Source organism: Anser anser, assembly GCF_964211835.1.
Source record: "Anser anser genome assembly, chromosome: 4".
Lineage (NCBI taxonomy): Eukaryota > Metazoa > Chordata > Aves > Anseriformes > Anatidae > Anser > Anser anser.
In genome coordinates this window covers 44,968,363-44,994,709 of record NC_139724.1, presented here as the reverse complement: position 1 = coordinate 44,994,709, position 26,347 = coordinate 44,968,363, and the positions used below count along the sequence as shown (strand labels likewise).

At 42.5% G+C, this 26,347-nt stretch overlaps 2 protein-coding genes across 5 annotated transcripts in view; one reads left to right on the top strand and one right to left on the bottom strand.

Moving 5' to 3' along the window:
• Positions 1-4,749, bottom strand: part of ANXA5 (annexin A5) — a 21,195-nt gene extending 16,446 nt beyond the window's left edge. For 2 of the 3 annotated variants that reach the window (XR_014584018.1, XM_083835124.1), the window contains exon 1: positions 4,392-4,749. Coding sequence is in view for 2 of the 3 variants with exons in the window: in XM_083835124.1 (XP_083691250.1) it covers positions 4,392-4,400 (9 nt within the window). In the remaining variant the exon portion in view is untranslated. Of the gene's footprint in view, positions 1-3,946; positions 4,188-4,391 lie in introns of those variants that run through there. The other variant, XM_083835123.1, reaches the window with a different exon arrangement.
• A 16,388-nt stretch (positions 4,750-21,137) lies between these two features.
• On the top strand, positions 21,138-26,324 carry EXOSC9 (exosome component 9). Of its 2 annotated transcripts, XM_083835120.1 has the most exons (13): positions 21,138-21,296; positions 21,455-21,549; positions 22,017-22,136; positions 22,239-22,341; positions 22,789-22,926; positions 23,403-23,485; positions 23,772-23,904; positions 24,354-24,442; positions 24,638-24,784; positions 24,993-25,168; positions 25,481-25,559; positions 25,965-26,004; positions 26,096-26,324. In XM_083835120.1, the coding sequence occupies exons 1-13, from the start codon at positions 21,231-21,233 to the stop codon at positions 26,129-26,131; spliced, it is 1,305 nt and encodes a 434-aa protein (XP_083691246.1). In that variant the 5' UTR covers positions 21,138-21,230; the 3' UTR covers positions 26,132-26,324. The 2 variants fall into 2 exon arrangements, with proteins under 2 accessions (XP_083691246.1, XP_083691245.1); XM_083835119.1 differs by lacking the exon at positions 25,965-26,004.
• The last annotated feature ends 23 nt before the right edge of the window (positions 26,325-26,347 follow it).

Below are 26,347 nucleotides of genomic sequence, written 5' to 3'. Positions count from 1 at the left end.
TATAAGCAAGGGGCATTTCCTGAAGTGATTCCTAAGTCGCGTGACAACGGCCCAACATCGCTGTGTGGCTGTTTTAGAGCAAGTATGCACAAACATTGTGCATAAACAGATTAAAAGTCACTCTGAATCATCCTTCTTATTAAGAAACTTTCTGCTCTCTTTCGAAGCACATAGTGGAAATCCTTACCATATACTAAGTTTGATGAACAGTTCCTGAAATACTTCTGGTGCAGCTGTAACCTAAAAACAGTTTTCTTGATGTACCTTTTACATTCCAGGCATTCCCTTCCAACAGGCATTTACTGGAGGTTGGCTACACCATCCCCCTCAGGCAGTACTTGAGAGGCACTTAGCTTGCAAATCAGAAATAGTGCTGCAACTTGCAAATCAGAAATAGTGCTGCAACTCTGCCATCGGCAGGGACTGCTCGTACAAGACTATGTTGGATACAGTTTTGCAGGCGCAAAGAAGAGTCCAACCTGCAGTCCAAAAGCACCTTCAGAAGCCACCTATGGACAGACGTGAAACTGACACTAGTAAATATTAACTTAGTAAATATCAACACTCCACATTGGGGATAGTAAAACAAAGAGAAGGACAACAGGCCTCAACAGAAAGAATATTGCAGGACTGTAACACCCCAAACCTACCCACACTTTTCACTTTCTACATACTCCAATATACTGCCTGCTGTTAAGCAGTCACGGGTAGCACAAGGACAATTTGAGATGATAGACTAGAAATAAACAGGCAGCTACCAACAGGACCAATGAAGACACTAGTTAGCATGAAAAGAAAAGTAAAATACATATATATATATATTCATATAACATATATACAAACATATAACTCTCAATGCAAGAGAAGATCTAGCTTTAGAGCTCATGCCCCTCCAACAAAGAAATTCATGCTATTGATTTTTTTATATTTATTCTGCTCTAACAACAGCTTGCAGAAGAACAGGAAGATGCAATCTCACCAGGCAAATAGTTTCTAACCAGCACCTCAGCTATTTTAATTTCTCCCAACAGACAACTTTGCTTCACAATTTGATGTCATGTGGCCACATACCCTGGCAACAGCCAAGGAAACGTGCAAAATCAACAACAGCCACTTAACAAGGTTCCTTTTAATTTCTCCCCACCAAGCACACACAAGATTTCCTAGCCACAAGACGTTTAGCCACTGTTCAATACAAAGCATTCATTATCAGCAAACAAAAGAGCATACTGGAACTGATTCAGACTTATTTCCAGTTGCCCTTGCTCTGTACGCTCTCACAGCAAGTTCATACCAGCCAGATATCCCATACGTGACAAGCTACCCCCTTTCATGATGCTGCACAGCAGCAACAGAAGTAGGGTCTCATCAATTTACCACTGGAAAGGCCAGTGTCTAGTGCAGAGCAGGTGATATGTGACATGATTTTTACCTAAATCAGCCACCTGTTTACAAGATGGCACAGGAAAACTGTGGAGTGCTGAGAATGGAAATGGAGAATGTTTTCCAGCACACAGGTTGGCAAACAGAATAGGCACGCTATTTCCAGAACACTGAAAGAACCCAGAAGGTCACGAGTTAAGAGTAAATTAAAGACTAACTTGAGATTTTTATTTTTTTTTTAAATGAGCATTCCCATCTCACAGATAAAACACAACACAGTGTCCACCGGCAAAGCGAAAGCCTTTGTGGTCATTGAAGACCACACAGAGCCCTGTTCAAACTATGTATTAAAGCCAATGCCATATAAGAATTAGATTATACATCCCTACCAAAATTTCAACAGCAGTAGGACATAAGTGATGTTGTGAGTGGATGCATAGAGCCATGGAGCTAGTATGAATATCTAACTACTTTAAAGAGACTTCTATAAAAACCCTCCATAAGTTTAGCAATGCTTCAGATTGCCCACTTAAAGGGAAGGAGTAAGCTCTGGTCAGCAGACCATATTCACATCTGCCCTACTATATTTGCACTTCTGACAAAATGACGGAATTGCACAACAGCTGTGCTGAACTATGAGTCAATACACCATAGAGATACCAAAGATAACGAGGATAGAAAGAAAGGGGAAAAAAAAAAAAGCAGAAGCAGAAAAGAGAGAGTGAGAAGATAAGATCAAGCAATGGCAACTTGGGAACCAACGCAGTGACATTTGCAAAAACTGTCAGAGAACCTGTCCTCGCAAATAACCCCAACAAAGCCAAAGAACTGCTCAGGACACAACTCTAAAAAGGCATTTGTACTTCAGAATGTGAGAAATAATCCTCTAAAGCAATACTGGAGTTAGCAATACTACTCCTGTGCTGCCAGTCACACGCGCACTTTGGCAGACCAGGAGCTGCGGATACTGCACACAGCAGCCACACCTCCACCTTCCTGCCAGTTTATAAATAGACACACAATACGGTCCCAACTTCATTGCAGGGAAACATTTGGGAGTAGCAGCCCAAAACAGGCCAGTCCTCAACATACAGATTATAATTCTTGGTGCTTTCTTTCATGGTTTCCGAATTAGCAAGCACAGAGCAGCACTTCCAGATGATCGTTCAGCAAGCAGGAAGAGTTCTTCATACACATCTATGCATTAACAAAGATCACTACGTACACAGATGTGTGAGAAAAGACGCCTTGTTAGGACTGCAGCATTTCTCCAAAGAAAGCAGATAAACACAGGCACGGAGGGACAAGTCTGTACAGCACATTATGGCATGCTGCAGTTTTCCCTCAAAATGAATGAACCTTTTCTTCTGGACACGGAGCACATGCCATCCTTTTCCTGAGCAAAACCAGCAACAGAGACTCCAAAGATAACTTACCTTCTTCAAAGGTTTTATTCTTCAGAGATATATCTAGACTACACTAGACTTTAGTACACTGTGCTGTCAAGTCTTTTTGAACATTGAACCTTCAATTGCACGTATAAATAACTACTGTCAATTGATACTCTACATTTCATAATTAATTGATGTGTATTTTCATGTCTTACCATAACTTCATGGTGCAATAAAATTAGGAACAGATACCTGCCATGAGGAGCAGAGCTTATTCTTCAATTGTTTTTTTTAATTTTATTAATTACAAGCTGCAAAGCTTTAACACTGTTTCAGTCTCTCTTTTTTGGCTGCATAATCGCACAGGTAAAGAATGCTACTTAAGTCAGTGGGAAGCAGCCATCTGAATGTGGAAACTGGAGGGCTGGACCTACCTGGTACAAGACTACATAGTTCCAGTGACTTCAGCCCAGTACAACTCACCCCAGTCAGTAGCTCAAGCGTCACCTCAGGCAGCAGAAAGTTCCGCTGCACAAGGACAAGAAGAGCTGGTTTACACTAACAAAGAATGAAATATTCCTTTTAAAAAGATTGAGAGCTAGTGTGTCTGTGGAACAGACTACAGGTGAACTGCAAATTTGCATGTTTTTACTAAGAGGAAGTTAGCCCCAAACATATATGCAACATTACATGGACAGTAATAAAAGGCTGTTCAGGTAAATCTCTGGTCTGATGCCCTGCACAGACTTAGGTAGGGGTCCTTATTTTCCTAAGATGCATCCTAAACAAACCACGCTTGATGCTTGAATAAAAAAACTGAATCCCCTCTTTACCCCTAAAAAAAAAAAAAAAAAAAATTTAGCAGAATACTGTTAAAAATTACTTTTTTGAAAACTAATTTCTTTCTCTTAAAAATAAATCCAGACAGAATAAGAACAGATTAGCTCAGTCAGAAGGGACCTTTGAGGATCACCTAGTTCACCTGCCACCGAATTACTAGTACATAATTGCACAATCACCCAGACTTTTGCTAAGGCAGTCCTGCAATTTGATGGCTTCCCCTTTCCACAGCCGTACAAAGCCCATAAATAAGCAATCCAACCCTTGTACTGCTCGGAGCATATGGTAGATGTATTTGACACAACGCTAAAACAAACAAGTTTGCCTCGTACTGCCAGCCTCCATCCAGGTTCAAACATAACACCGACACAAGGAAAAAGGCTCAGGCGATGTCCTGGTCTCGTAGCTGCAAAACTTTCAGAAAAATTAAGCGGGATAGAGCAAAGCAAGAGGAGGAGGGCCCGACGAGGAGGAGCACCGCTGGGTTTTTCTCCTCCCTCGCCCAGCGGAGAGCGCCAACGCCCAGGCGCAATATAAACACGCGGCACCGAAAACTTGGCCAAATGAGTGGAAACTAACCGAAAAAAATAATAAAGTAGTGCCTGACGTGTTCCTCACATGATGGAGCCGCTTTCCCCGTCCTCCTCCTCTCCACGTCCCCCGCCAGGCTGATTTAAGGCAGAGCAGCAAGAAATTAGCGGGGGAAAGGAAAAGGGATGGAGCCCAGAACCGAGCGGGGCGGCGGCCATGCCTCCCCTCACGGCGGCCGGCACCCACCTTCGCCATTTCGCAGCTCGCCGGGTCGGGACCGAGTCCGAGTCAGCAGAAAGCGAATGAGGACGGTCCGTGCCCGCTCACCACCACAGCCGGAGCCTCCGGGAGCAGGCAGAGAGGCGAGTGGAGGCGGGAGGCAACCCCGCTCCGCCCGGGGGCCGGGCCGGCACCGCCCGGGGCGGGCCGAGGCTGTGGGGCCCGGTGGGGTTAGGGGCTCGCCCCGGCAGCGAACGGGGTCCCAGGGCTTCAAAGTAGGCGTTTTAGTTCAGTTAGCTTCCGAGTAAAGTGGGTTGACAGAGTAAGCCCAGCCTTGTAACGGGGTTATAGCGCCAGAGCACGATGATGGGTTTTACCTCTCCAGTTTTCACTGTTACAGAGGGACCGCCTCAGGGCACGGGGAGCAGAGGACGTAGGGCCGGGAGGGGACAGACGGGGGAAGCAGTCTGCACGGCGGCTCGATAAGCGTTTTCGTCTGGTGCTGAAAGCTTGCAGCTTACCCAATCTAATGCAATCCAGCTGTGTGCTAGATGAAAGGAGGAAAAGAGACTACAACACAAATGGAATTCAGCGTTTCTGCCAAAATAAGGCACAACCTCATTACGTGAGGTTTTTAACATGCAGTGGTCACTTTTGTCTTAAAGTGAGTGGTGTTTTTTTTGCTCTGAAAATACCGACAGAATTGCAGATCATGACGTAAACTTCAATCTTTTGCCCATCGTTTCTTGTTGTCCCAGAAGAGTGCATACAGCTCAGGAAAAACAGGAGATCCACCCAGCTGGCTTTATTTGCAGGACCAAGAGCCAAATGATTTGATAAAATGGCCTGATGTTTTTACTAAAATCTCATTTGCTTCTAATCCATTGGAAGTGGCAATCTAGATTAGATGACAGACAAATGAAGGGAATAGCGAGTTCCTTGTACTATGCATCTAGAAGTGCACACATGAATTAATGTAGGATCAAGGTTTTTAAGGAAACTGAGTTATGAAACAGTTTCAAAAATAATGGTTAAAGTTCAGACTGGTTGCTTTTAGTTTAAGCACAGCCTAGCTCACACACACACACACACACCCTTCTGCAAGAGTAAAAGCCCTTTTCTTCTTACACGTTATATCCAGAGCAGATGCAGATCACACTGGGATCACATTTCAAGCTTTGCCATCTAGAAAGTGCACCCACAAAACGACATAAAACTGCCCTCTTTAACACACTCCACAATTGTATCGATTAGACTGAGGCGTGTACACAGAGTACCAAAAGCCCCAGGTGTGAGCACAGCCAAATGGAATTCAAACTTGGTTGGTGACTCAGATGTGTGATAAGGAGAAGTTGTTGGGTAATGAGAAAGTTAGAAAGGCTCTATCAGTATCGTGTGAACAATTATCGACATATCTAGAAATTAACAGAGCTGTAATCCTCTTCACTTTGAAATAGGTTTGTAGAATCTCTCTACTACAGCAAACACACAAAGATAGGGATATTGCCTTTAATGATATAAATGTATCTATGAAGCTTCACAAACAATAAAACAAGCTCTTGAAAAAAAAATAGAAAAATATACACATATTGGTCTAAAGTTATTTAGCAGTTAGCATCTGACCACCTCGAATGCGACTGCACCGCCTGGGAGAAACAACAGTCCTTGCTCTCCTTCCCTCCCCTCTGCTGCAGCAAGCCCCTCCTGGCTCCCACAGAGCTGCAATACAAGCTTTCAATTCTTGTCTTTCTGTAACTCCAGGCATAGTTTAAACTAGGCAGCATGAAACAAAATCTCTGCTAGATTAAACAAAGCGTTGCAAAATTTTGGTGTCTGTAATAGCATATTAAAAAGGAAGAAAAAAACCTTGCTTTCTCCTCAGCTCTTCTCATACCTTCTGAGCTACGAGGGTGGATTTTTCTGGATCATATGACTTCTGTTTCCTATGCATGATTTAATATTTTGCTGATTTCAAGCAACTCCCAAATTTAAGAAAAGTATCAAATAGTATCAAATAGAGATGTATTTAATTCCACTTTCCTCCTTAAATATTGTGTTGGAGGTTGTGGATTTGGGAGGATATTAACTTTTTTTTTCCCTTGAGGTAAGTGTGTGTACACTTTGCTTCTCATTTATTGTGGAGGAAGTTTACCTTCTTTCATTTCAAGGTGTTTGAAATAGCTTTCGTATCTTCTACCTTTGAGCAGATTACACACAGTAACTTGTTATTTCACCCTGTGTGTAGTCTTACCCCCAGCCAAACATGAGGTAACATTCAGCCAAAGGTAACCTCTCAATTTCAAATCCACAAAGAACAGGGAAAAGAACCTTGGATGTGAGAACAGAGCATTTATTTTCCCTCTCTGGAGGGGGTCTGAAATACCTGCTGCAAAATGAACTGCAACTGTAGCAACGGAAAAGGTTAAAGTGAGCAGAAAACAGTGGTCTCGTTGCCAACAGATGAAGTTAGGAGTAGAACGTCTAGCCAAACTAAAATGTCACCAATATTTGATTAAGCAAGTAAATATTTGCACAACTTCATGGAGTGAGGAGGCCTAGAGGGGGGATGAAATTAGATTATTAAAATTTGCCGGTCCATTTGCCAAAAGCAGATTTCTGAAAAAATCTAGTGACCACAGAACTTTAGCCTTTGCATTGATTTGAATGCAAGAAGAGATGAGAATAGCTGTACCAGCAAAACCAGAATCAACCTGAAGAAGACACGAGTGCATAACTGGAAGGGAACTGCCTTAACTGCCTTCAGTGGAAAAAAAAAAGAAATTAAGTTGGGCTCAAAGAGTTACAGATGGTGACCCCTGACATCAGATACAGGACCTTCATGGACACCATGGGCATGTATTTAACCTGACCGCTGCTCTAGTATGAAATAGTGTTCACCTAAAAATAAGAAATAACCTTTTAGATTTAGGGGGTTGTTTGTTTCTTTTTCAATAAAGCCTAATTTTCACACAAGGAGGAAAAAAAAAAAAAAAAAAAAAACATGTGAAAGCAGTTTTTCACCCACCCAAGCCCTTCCTTGTCCTTCAGATTTTCATACAAGCAGGATCGCACCAGGCTGTAACAGTCCGCTTCCCAGTGCTGGTGCTGCTGGCACATGCCAATATTTCCTTAGCCCAGGGTTGTAAACACCTGGAATAATAAAAAACAATGAAATATGGTGACAATCAGAGTAGCAATGCCTTAATGATTTATTTAGCTCTAACACACACAGTACTGGGAACCAGCAGAGCCCTGCTTCCAAGCCCAGGTCTTGCCCACAGAGTGGGAAATTCTGAGGCTGGTCTCAAAATCGTGCTCTCAAAGCGAAAAAACGTGCTGAAATACCGCACTGAAGCTGAGACTGTTTTGGTTGGGCAACCAAGTGTTGAGCAGGCAGAAAACCAAAGTAAGCTCAGGAGCTCAGATTACATTAGGTACCTTGCACTTCCTCTGGAGACAAGGATGGGATTGTGTCAGTCTGGGGATGCATTCTGAGCTCAGCTTTGTGCTTTGGAGACACTGGCTGCTGTGTCAGAGCCTACCGCCCCCCTGACCTAAGCTCTTGAAAAGGGTCTTTAAAAGCTACACGTTAATGCAAAACAGCACAATAACAACAGAATTAGATGATTAATCTAGATCAAGGCTTGCTCACTGAGTATTTCTGTTCCCCTGAGGTGAGGGCCTGTGGAACACATGGCAGGTCTGAAACCATACTTTGTGGTTATTCACGGCATCATCCTGCAGAAGAGGTGGTGGGAGAGGAGGACAGAAGACTAACCCAGGGCCCATCTTCACGTGTGAAACACTTCTCTACTGGAAGAAGATGGGTTCTGTTGCTTCTCAAAGAAGAGCTCTGCTTCAGGACGGGTAGCTGAAAGAACTTCAGTCTCAACAGGCCACAGGACTCTGAGGAAATTATTGTGTTCTGGCTTCGAAAGACTTTCAGGCTTCAAAAGCCACCTTCTGTTCTCCAAAGTTTTTGCTCTGCTTATTTTTTTTTCTCTTAAATAAAGCTAAAAACTCAGTATGACCTATACTCCTTGGCTTGCAGGCAGGACTGCAAATTATGTAGGACAAAAATAGTATGTACACACTACCCAAAGAAGCATGAGCTCAGTAAACCTTTTTGCTTCTGTATGAAATTTGGATGTGCAAGTAGTCTAGGTATATTTGTTCATAATAAATAAGCAAGCAAATTTTCCCTGGGTGCTGACCACTGTATAAAGTCTAAAATTGCCATCATGCCACAGTTACACAACAGAGTGGTTATAGTTGTAAAAGGGAAACAGCGATTGCATGTAACACCCACCAGGTATGTCAAATAATTAACTTGGCATGGGGTTTCTAAAAGGGGACTGGAAAGAGTTTTCGAAGACTGGTTGTAGTGCTAGGCTGCATCTGCATGATTTTTTTTTCTCCAGAAACAAGGTAAAAATATAAGAGGATGAAAACTTAGCACAAAAGCAGTTCATTTCAAAAGCATGACCTCTTACTGTCAAGAGCATGCTGCTGGATTGCAGCAAGAGCAATAGCTTCAAGTTTGTTTGTTTTTAATTAAATAAAGGGATGGATAGTTTGCGGTATTAGAGCAGTCTTCCACTGTGTGTCATCTCCTGCCCCAAAGCATCATTTTGCTCCCAACAATATTTCTGAGGTGTTATATGACACAACATAGGCAAATCTGCTTTGCTCTGTATCAGATGGCTGCTAAAAAGGAAAAGGCCCTTCAGTTAACCTCACAGTCAGAGCACAATAATCACATACGAACCATTTACACATGATACAGGAAGGCCAAGGACAGTTAGAGTCCCAGATAAAATGTTCTCTCAAGAAAAAAAATGCCTCTGCAAAATATTTGAAAAGCCCATTGTAGAAGGACTGAAGGGCAATAGGCTTACCAAAGAAGATTTTCAGGCTTGGGAAACTTCATGGAGCAGACTTTAATGCTTGTAGTTACGGTTTCATTATGAAGTTATAACTGAAGATCAATCTTAGATGCTTTTCACAATTTAATGTCTCTTTGGAAGTGAAACAGTAAAAAAAAGGCTTGATTAACCACGACTCAGAAGCAAAGGTGAGGGAGGGGGGAAAGTGCAATTTCATGTTCATCCTTTGATTGATACTAACAGAGAAGAAATTCTGTTCCAAACTGAATGCTGTAGGACTGCAGTTTCTCAAAGCCTCATTTCCCCCCATGCTTACACAAGCCCAGCAAACAGTTCAACTGCTGGCACAAATGAAAAGAGCTTTACACTGTGTTCAAGCACCTCGAGTGGAAGGTACAAGGCAAAGAGTGAACAGTAGCACTATTAAAATAAGGGAGAGGGCAGAGGGGTTACATTGTTTATAGGCAGGGAGAAAAGGTTCAGATTTTATTACTGACAGAAAGTTTATAAATTATTTCATGCTGCATGTGCTGGCATCAAGGGGCTGCTGACGGACAGCCTAGGAGTACAAAGTAGGGGAAGATGAATTTTTTTTCAAAGCACTTTGAGACTTGCTTTCAAGACTAAATATTGGTTTATATTCCAGCAAAGACACCTTCCTGTAAGTGATTCATTACTTCTGACCCACAGCCCATTACGGAGCAGTGCTCTGTCAGGATCTTGATTTCTCCTGGGACACCAGTACAATGTGAGAAGGTTAATAGGAGCTAGGAGCGTTCATACCAGTTATAGCAGCAGCCAGCTGAATTCACCTTACTGGAAAAATGTTTCATTTTCTTTTAGTCAGGGGAGGTACAGCTTTCTTTGAAATTGTCTTTATAGAAAGATATGTCACAAGAATGTCATCAATGCAATAATCTGAATTCATACAGTTAAATCACTTGAGCCAGACTCCAACACTTGTCCTGGAAGCTTGCCTTCATTACCGGGACAGCCCCACAGCACCATGCTAAAGCAAGGCTTGCTGTCCAGGCTGCCTAATTCTCCCCAAGAAACAGAATTTCCATCCCTGATGGCTAGGAATGTGGACTGACTCCTCCAGGGCGAACAGTGACAGAAGGAGGCAGGTGCTTTGGTTATATTTCTGGATTTCTGGCTGATCTGCACTGCAGTTTTTATCAGGAGCAGATAACTTTGTGACACACATGTACACACAGAGCATGTATGACATGTTCTATCAATAATAGCAGAACACTCCTTTTGTACCCAAGGAGGAAGTTCTAGCACTGTGTAAAGAATTTAAAAGTAACTACAAACCTTTGAGATAGCACTAAGTAAATATCAGGAGCAACCAGTGCAAGTTCAGAAACATATTTCCCTTAACCAATTCGGCCATTAATTATACTTCGGAAAGAGAAGCAGAGAGAAAAACATTCAGTTCTGTTTGGTGGAGGTTTAGCTTAATGGAAATTTGAAGAAAAAAAAATGAGAGAAGAAAAAAAATCAGCCTCGAGTGTATGTCTCTCTCTACGGAGAAGAGAAATAAGAGTCAATTTAGCTGAAATGAACTGGCATAACATCACTAAGTAAATTTGCCTTTTGCATTTTTTTTCCACAAACAGTTCTAGGTGAGGTCCTGTAATGAGACCTCATTTTTGTCTAGGGACCTACCTAGCATCCCCATGAAAGTCTTGAGATACAGCAGCACTGCTATCCTCATTTTCAAATGGAGAATAAAGGTAAGCTCAGGCTCAGTGGTTTCACCAAGGTCACAGCCGGTTACTGGTAACTGAAGCCAGGTTTCAAGTCACGAGCTACTGACTTGCACTGATCTGTTCTTTCTTTCTTTACACTGCTGAAGGGCCTCTGCCACTGCAAGCTGCCTCCTTGGTTTACATATTCACTGGCAAAGAAAAAGAAGCCATAAATTATTCTAAAGGTGTCAGGAGAAGAAGCACACTCCCTTCTCTGCATGGCCGTTCTCACCTGAAACAGCACAAACTGACTCCCATAAGTAAGAGCAGAATCAGGCCCACAAACATTTTACTTTAATTATGAGGAAATAAATCTGGAGGCAAAACCAAACAAAGCTTACATTGGCTTGTTTTCTCTTCAGCCTTTCATTACATTTCTAAAACATGTTGATCTCAATATTCCAAGCCGCCATTCATCAGAAACCCATATCACAGAGTGCTTCATTTTCAGTCTGTGTGCAATCAACACCACCACCTAAATAACCCCGCAGTTTTATCAGGAGGCACTAGTGTCTTAAAGAGCTTACATCATTTCCCTTGATCTTAATTTACTTCTTTCTTTCCAGAAGTTCTTATAAATCCCCCAGCTCCCGCAAACAGAAGGAACACTTCCAGCAATTAACTCGAGACCTCTAAAGTCCTTTTCCTGCATACGTTTTGACATCTGAACTAGGATAAATCTACCTAAACTGTCAGCACATAGATGTTCTCTCTCAATTGCTCTTGATAAGTCATCACCACTGTGCTCACAGACACTCCATATTAAAACCACTCTCTTTACTCAATTTTGGAACTTTAAAAGACGAGCAAGGCTTTCAAAGGTTTATGCATGGACAAAGGCACACAAATGTGAGGGTTTAGGTGTAGCCTTGTACAGGATGAGAGTCCATAAACCTTCTCTTGCTCACTCTCATACAGGGTTGAAAGGCCTGCTGTAGCCCTAAGCCAAGGCTCTCCTCAAGAGGAATTTAAAAGACTCTCACACAGCACTTGGCATTCTCCTGTTGTGAGCTTGACCGTTGCCAGGCACAAGGATTTTCCCTCCGCGGATCATTGGCCCTGCAGTCCAAATCCAGCACTGGGTTTCTAGTGGCATGATATGTGCTTCTTTCATAGCTACCTGGATCATGCTGCAAATCCATAGCCAAAACTGCTGGGTATTTGGGGGCTTTGTTTGTTTTAATGGAAAGTGAGATTTCCAGGTGATAGTATGGTTCAGGGATTCAAGGGGCCCAAGTTTTATCAAAGCAAGCTGGCAAATGCAATGGACTTCTGGTAAATTCTATGTGTAGTCAACAGAGCCAGCAGTTTAAACTTCTTGCCCCCATTGTGTTTTTAACAGCTGACTGTAAAACAGAATATTTTTGTTCTTCCTAAACTACTTGTTTGACTGAAAATAAAATACTAGTTTGGGAGTAATGCCTGTGGCAGTATTGCTCTAAAAAGCCTCATTGCCTCTGCATCTTGGAGGCTTTTGGTAGCGTTTTCATCTTCACTTGCATTGTCAAGCATAAACTAATTACAGTAGCATACCACCAACTCCCAGTAGCAATAATCACAGCAAAGCTTTAAGTAAAATAGAGGTGGGAACATAGTAATAAGTTGCATCCTGATGCAAGCTGCAATTCTGGTCATTTCAAAGCAGTTCTCCCCAGCCTGCTGTAAGAACTGATATGTAGCTATTATTCACATACAGCAATTAAGGGAAAATCTGATTTTCTTGATCATATTGACAGCTTTTTGTAATTTTTTTTTTTCCAGAGTAGATGAATGAAGTAAGAGTCCTTTTCAAGATCCATTACTAGGCTACCATAAAGGCTTCAAGTCTCTTCTTCCAGGACTGATACACGTCAGATCTTGCTCCTACATAAACTGCACAACTCTCAGCTCTGGACTGGTGCGACCAGAGAAAAACCAGGGAAAAAGGGAGGGATTTCTGATCCCTCCAACCCTTTTAAAGCCCTCCAGCCCACTGACAGAGGCAGGATCTGCAGCATCAGGCTGTACAACAGCAGACTTGCAGAAGCATGAGACATTTTCCCACGGAGCAGTCATACGGCATACAAACTGCGTGCTGGTATCCTGGCTGTCCCTGATGTTTATTTGGTCCACTGTCTGCTCTTTCAGGAAGGTCGTCAACCTCTGCTCAAGACAGAATTACAAGTTTGCTGCTCTAACAGTCATCATTTTCTAGCTCTCATTTGCTAAACAGGCAAGGGGAAGAACAACTATCAAAGCTAACCCCAGACAGTCTGGTGATAAATTGTGACAATCCCACCTTTTTATTCCTTCTGTAATTTCACTAGCTCTCTCATTCCTGCCTGTACACTTCAGTTATCTCCTGTCATTAGGAACATATATAAAGCATTCCTCTGTACATTTTATCCTAGTTTTAACCCTTTTATTTCTGCTTTTCATACCAACATCTTCAGGAGCAAGAACTTTCTCTTCCACATGTACGTAGCAGGCAGTGTAACAGGTCCCAGTTTTATCCTTCAAACAGCACATAGGCCTTTTGAAAAGCATTTGCTGTTGTTCCATGTGTTTTGCAGAAATTTCGTCTGTGAGGTGTCAGTGAGAAGTCAGGGGCAGCTGTTAATGAAGAATCATCTGAATTCATTTTATAAAATGTTCAACACAATGATAGTGCCACTGAAGTGTCACTTATGTCACTGGCTTCAAGGCACTACCTAAGGAGTGAGTTATTAGTAAAAATAAACAAAGGTCAGGCCCTCAGACAGTTGCCATGAAAAAAGTCAAAACTTAATTCATAAGAAAACTGACAGTAGCAAAAACTTAATCAAAAAAAAAAAAAGGCATTAGGGCACAACCCTGCCAACTGTCTAATAAAATTAATACCAGTAGGAGCTGTAAGTGCTGAGCACTATCTAGAATTATGCATTAAGGAGAGCCCGCATACAGCTAGAGATGCATATTAGATGTTATCATCAGAAATGAGTGCAGTAATTAAATGAGCCTGAATGGCAGTGTCCCTGATTTTCTCTAGCGAGACATTATAGCATCTATATACCTGGGAAAGTTACACTGTTTGCCTTGGGAAAAGATGGTGAGTTCACATTGTGCGATGGGACTGGGTGAACCAGCACATCTAAACTTTGCATCCAGACTACTGAACAGGAACAGATATATTTTACTCATTTAACACCAAACTCTTTTACTTCCTGGTATGATATTACTTGCTGAAGACAGCTGCAGCCATAAATTACCTTTTTTTCCTTCAGCCAAAATAAATAGATATTTATGGCTAATTAGGACTTCCCTTTCCCACTTGCAAGCACTCCTTCACCTTGCTGAACTGCTGCTTTAAGAGGCAGGATATAAGAGAGGGTGAGCACAGCAGGGTACTTCCCGGAAAGGGAGAGCGGCCGCTGTGCCTCTCACCGCAGGAGGAAGCCAGCAGACACGCAGATATCTGCGCAGCCATCAATGGCAAGCACCCCATCGCAGCTCTGTGGGTCGCAGCTGCAGAGAGCTCCCGTGCACACTGCAGGGGGCCTCAGGGCAAACTTCCAGGGGTGATGGCAAGAAGACCATGAAGCAGACCTTTGGGATCCAGAGGCCAGAATCCATATTGGCTGTGTCCACCTGGTTTTGGAGCCCTAGTGCGTGTAATCTGCACGGGGGAAGCAGTGAATGTCACCATCGGGGTGTGCACCGGTTATATTTTGCAGCCCAGTTCCCATACATCTGCACGGAGGCTCAGACCCACCCCCTGCTCAGACCCACACACAGTGCAGCACACAGCAGAATTTACGCATAGCTTTGCCTCAAAATGATTGCTTTGGTTTTTGCTTTAAATTCAAAGGAACCCACAAAGTTTAGTTTATGCTGAATACCACCTGCCATTGGTTGTAGCTGCAGAGCCAAGAGCTTGGTTTTTGTACGAGGATTTCATTCACATGTATATCCCAGCACAGCAGCACTGCTACACGGTAATTCCAGAACAAGTTATCACGAGTTACCCTGCTGAATACAGTGACAGAAGGATGCCGGCAGTTTGTGTCAGACCCATGTTCCCAGTCCCGGCCCCTGTAGGAAGTGTAGTTAAACAACACTAAACCACTCTTAGCAACGCTTTTGTTCAAAAATAGCTACAGTAATCATCAAAGAGGAAGCGAAAATATGAATAATGTAAATGCTGATATACTGACACCCCTTCCCATACTCCAAACAAAATAACACCAGTGATTTTTAAAGCAGCATTAACCATGTAGAAAATGGGACATCTAGTGGCAATGCCCTGGGATTGAAACCGCAGAGGAGAGGGTCTAAGCTCTCCCCTGAGCAGGTATAAAGTCTGCGATGAAGCAGAGGAATGACAGGGATGATACGTGAGTCCTCCAAAATCCTGACACACGGTAAAACCTTATTCCAGGAGTCCCCTGGCAGCAGGTCCCCCACTGCCTTTTCAGTATGCAACCGAGCAGGTTCCTGACAGTAATCACTAAGTCAAATGCTTCGATAGATCATCTCATGCCAAGAGTTTGCATTTGAATCAGGAAAGCTGGCTTCTGAGCTGGAAGTGGGCCTGATCCAAATGAAGTAGAGTAAATAGAGGGGAAAAAAATGCAGTAGAGAGAGAAGAAAAAAAAAAAATCCTGAGTTTTTTGATTATTTGTCAACAGTCCTAGGCAAGACTTTGCATGTAAGTTTGGCTCATGTGATACACATTGAGGAATTGGATTTCATGCCAGAGAAACTACACACTAGCAAATCCTACAATAGTGTGGAAAATGATGAACAAATACGGAGAAAACAGTAAAGCCTGTAGATAAGGCTGGTTACTCCAGTATAGATTGCAACTGAAACCATTACAGATCATAAAAGCATTTGGTTTCTTCCACTTCACTAGCAATGGATACAGTTTCAGTACCCCCTGGCATTTCGAGTAGTCCGTATCTGCATAGTCAAGGCAGATTTCAGTCAAGCAAAGCTTTTTAAATTTGATATCTTGTAAAAGGCATCAAGCAAAACGGCTTTCAAATGGTCAGTGAGAAACCAGGCCATGCACAGAATATGCCCAAAGAACTGGGCTAAATTGAAGATACCAGATTTTAGGGGAAAAAAAAAAAAAAGACTAATTTGAATGTAATTTCTCCTTAAACTAACATTGCAGTTACAGAATTATTTGTTTATTTTAAAAGCTGAAATATTTCCTACAGAAGCTCCCAAGCAATACTTCATTTTGCAGAGCTGCAGGCTAAGACAAGCAAGCAGATTAGGCTGTTACACGTCTTCTCACATCAGGTGGCTCTGCCTCTGACATGGGTATTTGCTTATGCTTGAAGTCTTTACCTTCTAAAGCATCATCAGTGTCAGGTTTTCCCTGGAGGCTGACATTATTACAGAGCTGGCAGCGGAAAGGGGAGGTCAAAAAAGAATATATTTGGGGATTTAGTGCTACCAGCATGAGCTAAGGCTCATCAAGCAAAGTCTCCTCGACTCCTCTCCCAGTAACCAGCCACCCACGTGGCAAAACAACCCCGTGTTGGGGTGAGCACTCCTTACCCCCTACGCAGTTTCACCTGGCGTTCAAGCAGCAACAGGACGCAGGAAGAAAACACTGTGTCTTCCAGACCTGATGGCCAAATCACAAACTTTGAGCCCACAGTGGGTGGCCCTGCCACAGGGTCACGTTGTACCCCTACCAGTAACCCTGACTTTCCACATGCTCAGAGGTAGGTCATGCCTCAGTTTCCCACCTGAGGGATTGGGGTGGTGGGGTTTGGCCAACCACCACCCTCAGCAGCACACACACAGACCAGAGGCAGCACCTTTCCCTCCCAGCTTTAGCCTTGTACGAGGCGATTGAATTCATCTGAGTTGGAATGAATTATGTGAATATAGGACAGGTGTAGATCACTGATAAATCATCTTTTCTCCATGCTTATTCTTTGGGCAATAATTTATTGCGGACCTCTAATTCTTCTGCTAAATATCCAGTCTTCTGAGAGCTGAAGCGTTTTCAGTGATTTCACATTTGGCCAGGGCAATAGACGCAGACAGGACAGCTAGCGCAGACCTTAGGAAGTCAGTTACAAAGTCAGCTACAGACAAATTACCCAAATTACCCAGTCTTTCAGCTACAGACAAATTACCCTAAGTCACTCTTGGTGAGATCATTTCATTGGGGGCTTATGAAAAGACCGTCAAGACTTACTCTCAAACTAGGGAGCAAACAGAGAGCAAGAGGGCACCTCACTGAGAGGCAGCAGGGTGCTGAGCTGTGCCCACAGCTGGGCAGAAAACCTCTGGGCAGGCCCCAGAAGTCCCGAAGAAGTGCCAGGCAATGTCCTAACAAGCCCCTTCACGTCTCCCTGCCAGGCAGCATCTTGTGCGCTGGCTTGGGGTCACCCTGCCAGACACGAGGGCGTTGAGGCAGAAGGAGGCCGATTCCTCTCGGAGGGTCTGGAGCTGAAGAGCAAGGCAGCAAGTCTGAGCTGGGCTTCAGGAGGCAGTTCTCAGGTTTGGCAGGAAAATACTGAGTTTTCATCCTATGTCCGGTGTTAACGTGGCACTTGTATCATGGCGATTGTATCATGTGGAAAGGACTAACTTGGGTACATCAGTCACCCCAAAGAAAGAAAAAAACAAAGAGGAGAAGTATGTGCTTAGCAAAGCTTAGCAGAATAGCTAAATTTGCCTTCAGCAATCAATCAAGGCACCAGTAAGACCTGTTCTAGCAAAGGCAGCTGATCTTTTGCAAAAGAATGGGTACCTCTGAATGCTTCATTGCCATTAGTTAAGACAAAGAGTTGCCTCAACGTCTCCTTAATGCAGCATAAATATTAACAAGGCACACACACACGACCAGTTACAGTGCAGCTCTGCAGCTCGCAGGCTCTGCCGACCTTTAGAAATACAATTCTCTGACTCCTTTCCACCTCCTCTCCTGGCACTGCTGAAAATCTCTGCTGCTAATCACATACAGGAGAAACAGCAGCAAGTGTGTACAGCTTCCAGGTCTGGTTTTAAGTTCACATCCATCGTGCTCTTTCTAATAACTACTTGTCTCACATTAGCAGCTACAAAAGTCACTTAGATAATCCAAATTGCTTTTTTTTGAACCATTAACCATGTAACCAAAACACTATTAAAAGGAGATGTAGCCTCCTCCTAGGACAGCATACCGAGGTGTATGCAGTACAGGTCACTTTTGTTGCTTTGCAAACTCAGGAACAATTTACTACTTATGATTGTATCTTGTGTTTCTCTCACCCCACAGTTTATTCGTCTACATCATCCCAAGAGGAGTCGTCTGACAAATCTTTTAAAGCCGTTGGCTCTTCATTGATTAAACAAAACGGTACGGGTCTTTCATTGTGAAGTTGGGCACTGGGGCCATAGAAACTTCTAACAAGAGCTCTGGAAGGCGGGACAGGCACTCTTTGCACAAGAGGTGGCCTTTCCTCCCCTCTAAGCAAAAGGACACGGGGCTACCAGCAGCATCAACCTTCATTTGGAAAGAAAGACAATCAGATACAACAGAGGAGCTGGACTGCCATTCACGTTTCTGCCCTGTGACCACACCAGCGGATGGGAAGGCATTGCCTCCACAGCTGTGCCCTAAAATTCATACCCAGTAATGGAAATCCATTTGAACAGTGAAGATGTTTGATGTTTCATGCACAAGCTGTGACACCTTCCCTCTAAGAAATAAGGAACAAACGCGCTTACAGCTGCGCTTCAGATAGAGAGCTTGTTTAAGTGCTTCTTTGGATCAGGGCCAGAATACTCAGTGCCTCCCTGCACCGAGCCGCTCAGCAGGCTATCTGCTGTTCCAGTCCTATTTCTGCATGCTGCTCTGCTCGCAGTGGTTACCTACCCTCCCACTCAAGTGGAGATGATGTGTTTCAAGGTCTCAGAAGCTTTTATAAAATCAAATGATAAATGATATTATTCAATCTATGTGAAGCCTTTCTTCCCAAGCAATTTTATATGCTGAATACTGTATGCATCATGCTGCGCACACGTGTAAATGTGTATACTGGAGACACTGTGGAGAGCAGGACCTGCAGCTAAGTAGCATGGGGCACATTACAGTTAAGGTTACCATGAAAAGAGATCAATTATTTATCTATTTTTATAAGGCCATAAAGCATGGTTGCTGGAGGCTTGCAGTCAAGATGCTGAGATTCTGATGCAGTTTCTTTTTTTTTTCTTCAGTCCTCAAATGTGATTTTCCCTCATGGTTCAGTTTGGTAAGATAATCCAATTCAAGCATTTCAGCCTGAAGAGCACTCATCACAAATTAAGAAATGCTTTTATGCAATATTAATTATAATAAGTACTAATAAAAATACTAATAGTAAAAACAAACAAACAAACAAACAGTAACTCCACTTTCCTTTCTTATTTGTTTGCACTTCTGTGACTGCATCTGTACTCCTTTACATCATGAAGACGATTAATGGTTTGGAGCATTGGATGTATGAGGAAAAGCTTGAGACTTTCAGCCTCAAGCACTTTGGGAAAAAAAAAAAAAAGACCTATAATATCAAAGTGTGTGTGTATGTGTATGGGGAGGACATGACTTAAAGGATATTGTTTTAAAGTGCACGTACACGTTCCAACTGCTTCAGTTCAGCTCCAAGTATAACACAGAACCATGTATTCTCATACACCCCCCTAACTGAATGCATGTGTCCCTCTAGTGGAAGAAAAAAATCATTCTCACGATGATTTCTTTTCAAGGCTTAATATATATATATATATATACATATATACATTTTTTTTCTTGAGCACGCAAATGAAATACTTCTTCAATACAACTGAAGTGAAATTTGTAGTGAACTTCTGTGAAAGCATTACAAAGGCTTCGGTAAAACAAAGGAAAAGTATCGGTGTGATACAAAAGGATTTACAGTGATACACTAGGCAAAAAGTTTAAATTAGACATTTGAAATGCAAAGCTTACAGTTGCATCTCACTTCTTTAAGAAGACTCTCTTTTTGGTTATTCAATTTACATATTTACCAAAGTTTGACCATCAGTGTTTACCAAGCTTTATTTTACACATTGTATCTTCCTGCTAATTATAAATGAAATTACTCCAAATATACTTATTTTCAGTGATTTAGAAACTCTACTTGTATATGAGTTTTCCAACTGTACACAAGTCAAAATGAACTCTATTAAAATTAACTCTTAGAAAATAATTTCCTTCTTATCAAGTCTTAAGGGATTGCAAGTCATTAGTACCTAACATTTCCTTTTCATGTAAAAAGTTGTTTCAACCAAAGCACAGCAGGGTTTAGGGCTATGAATATGGAGCAAACTTGGTCCTAGTGCAGTGTTCTCCCTCAGTGATTGCAAAACTGCCAGAATTTAACCCCAAGACTTCACTAATGAATATCATCACTAAATTTAAGCAATGAAAAAAGCAGAAGCAGAATTTTCTACCTAAGGCCTGCTATTCAGACTCCAAGGAAATTATCTGATCGTCCATATAGCAGCAATGAGAGAGAATCTTGCTCCAAATGTTACTGTGTTTGTGGCTACAGGAAAAGTTGCCAGTGTTAAATCATTTTGTTCCTTAGTGTTGCTTCGTATGTGGTACCATTTAGAAAAAATACTTGCTTATTTTTGTCCACGGAGCAAGGCAGTCTGTATAATCTCATGTCAGTATTCTCTTAGACTAAGTATTTTTGAAGTTATTGCTAGTGAAAATATAAAACTAGCATGGAGAATCTGACAGCACTTGTCCTCACTCACACAAACTTGAAGTTTCTGAAGTGTGCCTCACTTTTTAGTTTGTCTAGAACTTTGTGTCTCAAGAAGGTTTAAAAAGAAAGTACAATTAAGATATTTCAACAATTCTGTGTGAGAAAAGACTGATTGTCTGTGTTTTAGTAATGTTGGTGGGAAAACACAGTAAAGGAATTTCTTATTCCAGCTCAAACTAAGCATAAAAGCCTCTCGTGAAGCCTCGCGTTTTCGCTTGCGGGCCGCATTTCAGAACGACAGGAAAGGGTGTTCTTCAGACGATGGGCGAAGGCAAACCCCGATGGCAGCCCAAACGGCGGCCACAACCGTACCACAGCCCCGCCTGAGGCGCGGGCGGGACGGGCAGCCGCTGGCCCCTAGCGGGCGCGAGGCGGTCGTAGCCCGCCCCCCTGCCCTCCCCCTAACGGTCGCCGCGCGCTGATGACGCCAAGGCGCTGCGCCACCGACGGCCGCGCCTCGCGACCAGCGGCCGCTCCGCCATGAGGGAGCCGCCGCTGTCCAACTGCGAGCGGCGCTTCCTGCTGCGCGCCGTGCGGGAGGGCAAGGTGCGGGGCCGCCTGCCCTCACCCCCCCTGCCCCTGCCCCTTCACACCGCCCCGGGGCCGGCCGCCGCCGCGGTAACCGGCCCCCCCATGTCTGTCTGTCCGTGTGTGTGACGCCCTGTCCGTCTGTGTGTCTCTCTGTGTGTGTCGGTTCCCCACAGCGGCTGGACGGGCGGCAGTGCTACGACTACCGGAACGTGCGCATCTCCTTCGGGCCCGACCGCGGCTGCTGCGTGGTGGAGCTGGGCAGGACCAGGTGGCTGCGGCCGGCACGGCTCTCCGAGAGGGGCACCGTGGGGAAGTGGGGGCCGCAGGGGGGTGGGGGGGGCTGTGTTTGGGTGCAGACCACAGATTACAAATAATTTATATAATACGGGTGGATAACAAGTGTAACTTCGCATCCCTTTATCCAGCAATCTTCTGTTACGTTTTATTGTCTTCCATGTATCAAACGCCCTTCTGTGTATGTGGAAGGGTGAAATACATGCACTTACATAAATGTTCAGTTACCGATTCCCCAGTGTTTTTGTCCAGTTTTAATTCTGAAGGTTAGGAGAACGTTCTGATCTCAGCAGTTAGTTCTCTCCATTGTTGACTATAACTTAAACATGTTGACTTGACTGAGAAATACAAAATAAAAGCCCAAATGTACATATTTTGTTTCTAGCGGTAGGTTTTTCTCCTGCCAAATTCTGTAGCTTAGTGGTTTGTTGCCCTCTGCAGGGTTCTTGGCCAAGTATCATGTGAACTTGTGCCCCCAAAGCCAAATCGGGCTACAGAAGGGATACTGTTCTTTAACCTTGAGCTGTCACCCATGGCTGCGCCTGGTTTTGAGCCTGGCAGGTATGTATCTTTCTTAAGAAGACTTATAAAAGGTCCACTGTTCTGAAGCATGTAAGCGTGCAGGATAATCATATTCAGTTTGGGTTAATTTTGTTTTAACAGGCAGTCTGAGTTACTGGTGAAACTGAACAGATTAATAGAGCGATGCCTGAGAAATTCCAAATGTATAGATACTGAATCTCTCTGCGTTGTTGCTGGTGAAAAGGTATGAAAAACTATCAACTTCAAATGGTTTTAAACTAAAGGGTATGTATAGTCAGTTTTTCAGGTGGTCTGTTTTGTTTCGAAAACTAGAAAGTAAGACTTCAGGTTAATGTAAGGATCCATCTGACTATAGGTATTTTTAACTTACAGATCTATACAGAATTTTTGAAATAATTGGGATCCTGCACACTTGAATATTTCTTTGCAAAACAAATTTTAAGTCATACTTAACTATTGTGCGTCTTGTCAAATTAACCAGGTTTTAAATATAGCACACTGGGTGTCTTGTGTATACCAAGATTTTTCATGCTAATTTCTTAAGGAAATAACCAAAGAATATATGTTGGTCCTTTTTATGATTCAAAAAACTGAAAGTGTCTTGAAAAGCAATAGCTTCTCTGGAATCACGTTTACTCATTACAAAGCAGTTACGTTTGGTTTTTCTCAGGTTTGGCAAATCCGTGTGGACCTGCACCTGTTAAATCACGACGGTAACATTATTGATGCTGCTAGCATAGCAGCAATAGTAGCACTGTGTCATTTTCGCAGACCAGATGTCTCTGTGCAAGGAGAGGAAGTGACAGTGGTAAGTCAGACTAGATCCCAGTATAGTATCTCGGGTAGCTGTTCCTTTCTGTCTGAAAGGAAGGAATTAATTGTTGATATAAGCAGATAAACTCCAAGATACGTAGAGTTTGGAGGTGCATGTGTTCCTATTCAAAATGTAAAAGGGTAGTAAGCAAGCCCGCTGAGTGTAAAACTATATCAACTTCAATTTATGGCAACATTAATTGTAAAAAGGTAGGTATTTTACAGACTGTTTTAACGGACGAGCAATGCTTCAACCATATCATGTATTAGAGTGATGAATGTGCTGAATTTGCCTATGTAGGTAGTAAACAGGATTACACAAGAAGAGCAATAAGATTGTTAATATTTAGATGATGAATGTTTGTCTTTTTCCTTGCTTGTTATTTCTTCAAATACCTCTTGTGCAATACATCATTTTAAAACCAAATGAATTTTGTAAACAATTGTCTTCTGGGCTAATTCTTTTCCAAGTATTCTCCTGAGGAGCGTGATCCTGTCCCCTTGAGTATCCACCACATGCCTATTTGCGTCAGTTTTGCCTTCTTCCAGCAGGGGTAAGGTGGTTTTTTTTCTTAAGTCTTTTTTTGACAGAAACAACTTATTGTCAGTTCTGCAGAATTAATTTTAAACATAGAGATTTGTAGATAAAAAAGCAACTCATGTTGACAGACAGATTTCTTAAAGCATTTTATCAGAAGTGAGGAGCCACAGACATATGTATGTGTACTGTGTGGTGCTGGTAGCCAGCTGCTTTCACAGGTGATAAGAAAACTTTCTTGGGGGAGTCAAACTCAGCTTCAAACTTATATTGTTGCGTTATATTTAAAACTTTGATTCTAGGACATATTTGTTGGTGGATCCAAGCGAACGAGAAGAACGTGTAATGGACGGCCTCCTTGTAATTGCCATGAATAAACATCGTGAAATTTGTACCATCCAGTCCAGCGGAGGGATTATGCTACTAAAGGATCAGGTAAATCTTTTCCTTGACCGGTCTTTGTCTCAGGTGTAAACTGCTTCCTGGGTTGTAATCTTGATATTGTAATATCCTTAATATTGTGAAGCTAAGGAAACAGCTGTCAGATTTCACTGGCAAACATCAAGTATTTTTAGACCCAGTGGAAGGGTGTGCTACTGTGCATCTATGCTGAAGAGCAGATGTAGAAAAGGACCGTTGTTTGGTCAGATAGGCATTTTTTTCCCTGTGATTTGGCTGTTGGAGGCTGTAAACAAATTCAGACTGCGTCTTCTTGCACAGCTAGAGGTTGTTATATTAACCTGTTGGATCACCTCATTGTGTATCCGGTCCCTTTTACTTAGATACCATATTTTAAGTGTTACTCCTGTGATCTGTCCTACAGCTCTAGTTAAAAATATCATGCTTTCATGATTGTAAACTGTTGTTGTGTATGTAACAAACAGGTTCTGAGATGCAGTAAAATAACAGCCGTTAAGGTTGCTGAAATAACAGAACTAATTCAGAAAGCCTTGGAGAACGACCAGAAAGTTAGGTGAGTGCTTTGGGAAGGGATGGAGACGAGCATTTAAGAAATACACTAAAAATTGATGCTAACTTGTAATATGAACAGCAAATTGTTTTTCTTTGTAGTTGTTTTAAAGAGCAAGTATTTGTATATTTGAACTTTGAGAGAAAACATTCATAAATGTGAAATAACCTTGAAGTAATGTCTGTCATTATTGACTAGGAAAGAAGGCGGGAAGTTTGGCTTTGCAGAATCTATACCAAATCAAAAGATCACTGCCTTCAAAATGGAAAGTGCTGCTGTAGACACCAACAACGTGGAAGAACAAGCAGAAGAAATCATAACTAAAGCTGACCCTCCTTCAGAAGTGTATGTTTTCTGTTTCTTGTCCAGGAAAAAAGCAGGCTTCCCCCTCCCTGCATTAGTCCCACTAGCAGCTAAACACCCAAGGTTTCTCCCAGCTCAGGGTAGCCATATAGCCGTCAGAGGGAATATCAACATTGTATTGGTTTTGGTTCTAACTGCTTTTAGGTAACTTAATTCTTAGTATCTCCAAAATTTTTCTTAACTGCTGCAGTTTTGCCACACCAATATTGCACACTCCTGGGACAGCCCAAATTGGGGAAGGAATAGAGAGCTCCTGGGGAGACCTTGAAGAATCGGAGAGGGAAGAGGAGGGTGAAAGCGATGCTGCCGCTTTTGAATGCCAGAGAATGGAAACGGAGGACACAAGTACAATAAGCAAAGCTAAGGGTGAGTATTCATTTGTCTCAATACTGCTTACACTTACAACACCACTTTGTTAATAGTCTAGAATTAAGAAGTGCAAGATGTCCCTATTGTAGCTCTGTGTGAGAGTTATACTCATTGGCTACTTTGACTTCACCTGGACAGGTCTTGTTTTCTTCAAAAGAAAACTTCTCTGTACTATAGCAAGACCGTCGGGTTAAGCACTAGCAATTGTGAGCCTGCTTTTCCCCTTTCAATATCTTTTTAAAAATGCTGTGATTATTAGTTACAGGACTTGTTACAGAAACTGATCAGGTTTTTTTTTTTTCCTTCCAGATGAACCTATTGTGCTGTCTGACAGTGAAGAGGAAGAAGTTGTCATCCTGGAACCACAGGAAGTACCAAACAAAACAAGGTAACCGTCAGGTGAAATTAAGAGGGGGAAGGAGCTGGTAAGGAATACCCAACAACAGAACGATGACAATCTGTGCTGAGAACTTTGGCAAGGCCAAGAAAGGTCTTAGTTGTTCAAGGGGATTATATAGCAGTGAGGAGCTTTAAATCGGGGCTAGTTTGTTCCCCTCTTGGAGGCCAGTCGCCCAGCTGACCTGCAGCTGTCTGAGGTAGTTACAGAGACCTGACTGATGTTAATCCCTCCAAAGGGAATGAGAGCATACACATGGATCTGAATCAGATGCTCCTTACAGATGCTGTAGAGACTTTACAGGCTATGCTACAGCTAACTTTAAATTGTATCTCAGAGAAGTTAGTTTTACTGCTGTATCTCTACTCTAGCCTAAACCTTCACTGTTGTATTTAGAACGTTTTCCAGGAAGCGTTTGAACTTTGCACTGAGCATGGTGAGTGGTTGCCCAGTTACAGATGATCAACCCGTGTTCCTTTGAAATAAAACAATACATTTATTTGATTAAAAATGTTGTTTGCTCACAGAACACAGACCACCTTGAAACAAGAAAATACAAGTAAGAAAGCATTTAACAAAAGGAGGAGAAAGAAGAGAACTGCTCGTTAGTCATCTCTCCTTCAGTAATGTTGTATAATAAATGATCTGGTTTGTTATTTCTGAACTTATTTTTGTAGATAATCCCTCCCTCCCCCCCCAGTCTGGTCCTGTTTCTATGTATATTTTATAAACTTACTCTGTGTAGGTTAAAATAAAGTCTCTGTAAGTGAAATGCTTTG